The 4,671-nt window shown below is 41.9% G+C and overlaps 1 protein-coding gene across 1 annotated transcript in view; it reads right to left on the reverse strand.

Moving 5' to 3' along the window:
- Window positions 1–4,313, reverse strand: part of LOC111949821 (short transient receptor potential channel 4-like) — a 25,012-nt gene extending 20,699 nt beyond the window's left edge. Inside the window, exons 1-4 of the mRNA XM_070433903.1 lie at window positions 3,853–4,313; window positions 3,522–3,598; window positions 3,208–3,395; window positions 2,668–2,886 (exon numbers count right to left, since the gene is read on the reverse strand). Coding sequence (XP_070290004.1) covers window positions 2,668–2,886; window positions 3,208–3,366 — 378 coding nt within the window. The 5' untranslated portion in view covers window positions 3,367–3,395; window positions 3,522–3,598; window positions 3,853–4,313. The remainder of the gene's footprint in view (window positions 1–2,667; window positions 2,887–3,207; window positions 3,396–3,521; window positions 3,599–3,852) is intronic.
- Between the last annotated feature and the right edge of the window lie 358 nt (window positions 4,314–4,671).

Raw genomic sequence — 4,671 nt, forward strand, 5'->3', positions numbered from 1 at the left:
ATACAGTAGAGATGGAGTAAGAGAGGTGGAGAAATAGAGGTGGAGATACAGTAAAGATGGAGAAAGAGAGGTGGAGAAATAGAGGTGGAGATACAGTAGAGATGGAGTAAGAGAGGTGGAGAAAGAGAGGTGGAGAAATAGAGGTGGAGATACAGTAGAGATGGAGTAAGAGAGGTGGAGAAAGAGAGGTGGAGAAATAGAGGTGGGGATACAGTGGAGATGTGAAAGAGAGACGCAACGGTCTCCTCTGATAGAAAGATGAGAGGGTGTAAATACACTCTTCTATTACACTCCTCTCTCTCTCTCTCTCCCTCTCTCCATCTGATGGAGGGACAGAATCCTAACTCAGATGTAATACTGTATGGTGTATGTAGACATTGTCTCAATAGCTAACTGCATGGGTGGCCCTATGCGTTCTTGTCCATCTAGTTAAAAGGGTCTTAGTTGAATCCAAAGTGTTTCAGAGCAGCTCTGGTGCTGTGGGAGTTTTCTTTGACGTCTTTGAAAATGTGTTTGAGAAGTGTTCAGCCCCCATATACTATCTCTGTAATGGTATGTGTGTCCGTATGTGTGTGTGTGTGTGTGTGTGAATGTGTGTGTGTATATCTGTGTGTGTGTGTGTGTGTGTGTATGTGTGTGTGTGTGCATGTGTGCGTGTGTGTGTCAGACCTACTGTATTCTGTTCTGTTACATGTTTTAAAACTAGCTAAATCATATATGTACCCTTGATAATGCAGTGTATTTTGATAAAGTTGTATGCATTTCAGGACTGTGTATATCTTCCGGTTACATTTCACGTTCTATTTTTGGCCCTCTGCAAACAAGAGTAATAGTCACACTAAAATATATTTTTTCAAGATAAATGGTTCAGTTTAAATAGCCTAATATCATAATTCAAGATATTGTATCCTTTGTTAGGAAGAGTTTTGCCTGTGAGGGCCACAGCCCCGGTCTCACTTGTGCACCCTTGAGGTTGGCCTAATTATGATATGCCAATATTGTTACTGTTTTTAACATGCTGCTAAATACTTGTTCGCAAGTGCCCAATTATCTATGTAATTCGAGTGAAGTTATTTTCCTTCAGTTTGAGCATTTATTTTTAATGTTTTGTCTTTGTGTGTTGCTTCTTGGAGCTCCCTCGCTCCCCACCCACATATGTTCACACTCCCCTTCAGAGCATACCGGACACTGCACCAGCAACCTTTCAGTTACTGTGCCAAGGCTCCCACTAGGTTACCTGCCGCACCGGGGAAATACATTTTTGCTCCTAGTTTGTTTGTTTTTGTAAGTCATTTTGCCTATCTTCCCAACATGTTTATTTATTCTACCATCACTACCGTTATTTAGAAAAATATATTTTTGCACCTTATCCTTTTCCTACTGACTGCCTGCCTGCCCTTAGGACTGGTGAGACCATGTAACCTTTTCACAGTTTCACATAATAAGATGCCGTCAATAGGCTACAGATGTATCACTGTACACACAAATCAGAAAAATACAGTAGCCTATACAGATGAAAGACAGTACCTGCCTATTGACTCGTTTGCTATAGTGATCAACAGACATGTAAATCAGATGATTAACATATCACGAAGCGAGTGTATAAGTAAACAGACTGCAAACAGAGGAATCACAGGAGGGCTAGGAGATGTGGTGAGGAGCATCTAGTTTAGTGGATCAGCAGTGATTTAAATAAAGTGATGAGCAGAGTAAAGCATTCTCTTTCAAACCTAAGGGACCCCCTGTCTGTTTTATCATACCTCTGTTCACCTGTTCAAGTCTCAATGGCACCATATTCTCTATATAGTGCACTCATTTTGATAAGGGCTTATAGGGTTGTGTGCACTAAATATGGAATAGGGTGCCATTTTGGGACGCAACCAAGATCAACACAGAGAGGGAAGAGATGCTGTGAGAATATATAGTAAGAATTATGGTTCAAATATCCAAAGTGCAAGTGTATGGGGAAAATGTGTAAATTGCCCAGAGTAGCGTATCTCATTGCAGTTCTGAGAGAACCAGTTAATTAGAGTAGACCAACACATTCAGAGAGAGAAGTGAAAAGGGAATTATGTGCAGAAGAGAGAGACACTGTGCTGAAGCAAGAGATGTGAGGAGGAAGAATATGTAATTCACCAACATTAAATGGTTCAAATATACAGTGTGTCATAGCATGGAGAAACATTTCTAAATTGCACATGTAGATTTTGTCCTTGTAGCTTTTAGTTAGGGTTGAATGTTAATGTTTTCCACCGAGCCCTAACCAGGGGTTGGGCCATTATATAAAAGAAGGGGGCGGGATTAGAAGTGATGCAAGTAATGTTATTTAATAGACTCAAATCTGCTAATTTCATAGCTGATCTATTCCATGAAAAATAAAATAGGGTTGAAGTAATCCTTATAGGAATGAGTATGTGCCTGGGAGGGGATGGGATAGTGTAAAGCACAGGAAAACAAGAAGAGGGCATATAGTAGAGACTGTTCTATATCGACATGTCTGGTCTAAGGCCGTTCTCAAGACCAATGTGATTGTAAAGCAGGTAGCCTATTGGTATGTAGGTGATAACACAAGGACAGTGTGTTGTGCTGTATGCAGGTGAACCCCTCCACCAAGTGACTATAGCAAACACTCAAGAAAAGGGTGCAATTTGGGAAGCACTCTTCTACCTGTTTCTCCCCGCTGGGCTTCTTGTGGTTGAGCAGCAATTCCACGGCCCCCACCACCTCTTTACGGATGGCGTGTAGCAGAGCGTCACCGATGTACACGTTATAGCTGAGCAACAGCTCTATAATCTCCAGGTTCTCATTCTCAATAGCGATCAGCAGAGCTGTGCGGCCCAACGGGTCTATACAGTTAATGTTGATCCGGAAGTAGATCTCTGCCTCCTACAGGCGGGAGAGGGAATGACAACGGATGTTTACTTAGTTATATGGTATCATGATAGCAAATTGTATCATGTTTATTGATGTTGTACTTGAACTGAGACTTATTTATCCCTCCCTCCCTCCCTCCCACCCTTCCCTCTTCCTCTCTCTACCTCCATTCCTTCCTCCCTTCCATCTCTCTCCATTCCCACTCCTCCCTCTCCTTCCTTCTTCCCTACTTCCAGAGCCCGTTTGACTGAGGTGCAAAGTCTCCTTTCTCATCCATCCCCTCCCTTCCTTCCTCCCTCCTCCTTTCCTTTCCTCTCCTCCCTCCATCCCTACCTCTAGAGCCTGTTTGACTGAGGCGTAGTCTCCTTTCTCCACTGCTCCCAGGTAGTTCTTCTCCAGGCCAGACAGTTCAGACTCGGCCCTGACAATCCTCAGAGCGATCCGGTCCCTGTAGGAGGAGTTGTCTGTCCTCCTGTAGTACAGTCGAGACATTGCTGCTACTGCTAGGCAATCTCACTCACCTAGACAGGTTAGATTAGATAACATTGATTACCCCTAATCTACATTTTGGGGAGGCAGTGGACAGAGACAGGGGGAATCAGATTTGTAATGTGTCATGCTCAATGGAGTGGATCAGATTTACATACCAAATCTTATTAATTGCCCCGAGGGCAGGTTGACTAATTCCAACGTCCTTGGCAGTAAAGAAAAAGTCCAGCGGAATCTAAATCAACAAAAATCCAGAGGCTAACAACAAAGTCAGCAAAGCATTTACATACATTTTCTGGATAATATAAATATTTCTTCGTTTATTTTTAAAATGAATATGATAACAACAACTGCTGGTAATAACTGAATTTGGTGAAACCATTAATATCCTCAAATGTTCAATGTGGTTGTTTGGAGATCATCCCATCAATGTCAATATACTATACAAACGCATTTTACAAGCAAACAAAAATACACAGCTAAACTTACCGTCTCAGTCCAGTACGTTTTGACTATGACATTTGACAGTCAAAAAATTATACACTTCTGTTTCATTGTTTGAAACACATTGGCCTACTACAGCAGGGCTTCTGTGGGTTGCAGAATAGAAATAGGACGAAGAAAAACTATTCCACCTTGTTCCTTTGGGTATTCCAGTTGACAGAAGTAGCCTATACTGAATATGTAACCTAAGGCAACAGCGTTTAGAGCAAGCTGATTCTATCTTCCTCTCTGGTCGCGATCAAACATGGTTGCAGAAAAAAATATTTTCCAGAATTTCCAACAATTCCATGAACATTCTCGGGACTCATAACCATTCAATTCAGTGGGTGTGATCTTGGGAAACAATTATTTGTTCAAGTGTAGGAAATCCACCCTCGTTAAAAACATTCCCAAACACGCAATCAAGTCCACCGGAGACGCACGCATCCTCTTCGCTGCCTCCAGCTTCGCGCGCTTTGATAGACTGCAGGAGCATCTCGTGACTCAGTAGGAGTGTGTATGGTCGCAGAAGAAAAGCATGCAGGGAAAATACTGAAGCGCAATCCGCGTTCTTCCTTTGAGATGCATGTCCATGTGAATTGATTGATGGGTTTAATTTATTTGATAATTTAACGTAAAAGGTTGTTCCAGCCAGAGACAACATTACATATGGCAACATCGCAAGGAACAAACCAACTGCAAATTAAACTCAATTATCCTTTTCTCATTTCAGCAAACCTTTTACAACACAGTTAGAGGAGAAAAACACGAGGTTGAAATATCTCATGAGGTGTAAACATGTGGCATTGAATTTGTAATAAGAGG

The sequence above is a fragment of the Salvelinus sp. IW2-2015 genome, linkage group LG22 (genome assembly GCF_002910315.2).
Source record: "Salvelinus sp. IW2-2015 linkage group LG22, ASM291031v2, whole genome shotgun sequence".
Lineage (NCBI taxonomy): Eukaryota > Metazoa > Chordata > Actinopteri > Salmoniformes > Salmonidae > Salvelinus > Salvelinus sp. IW2-2015.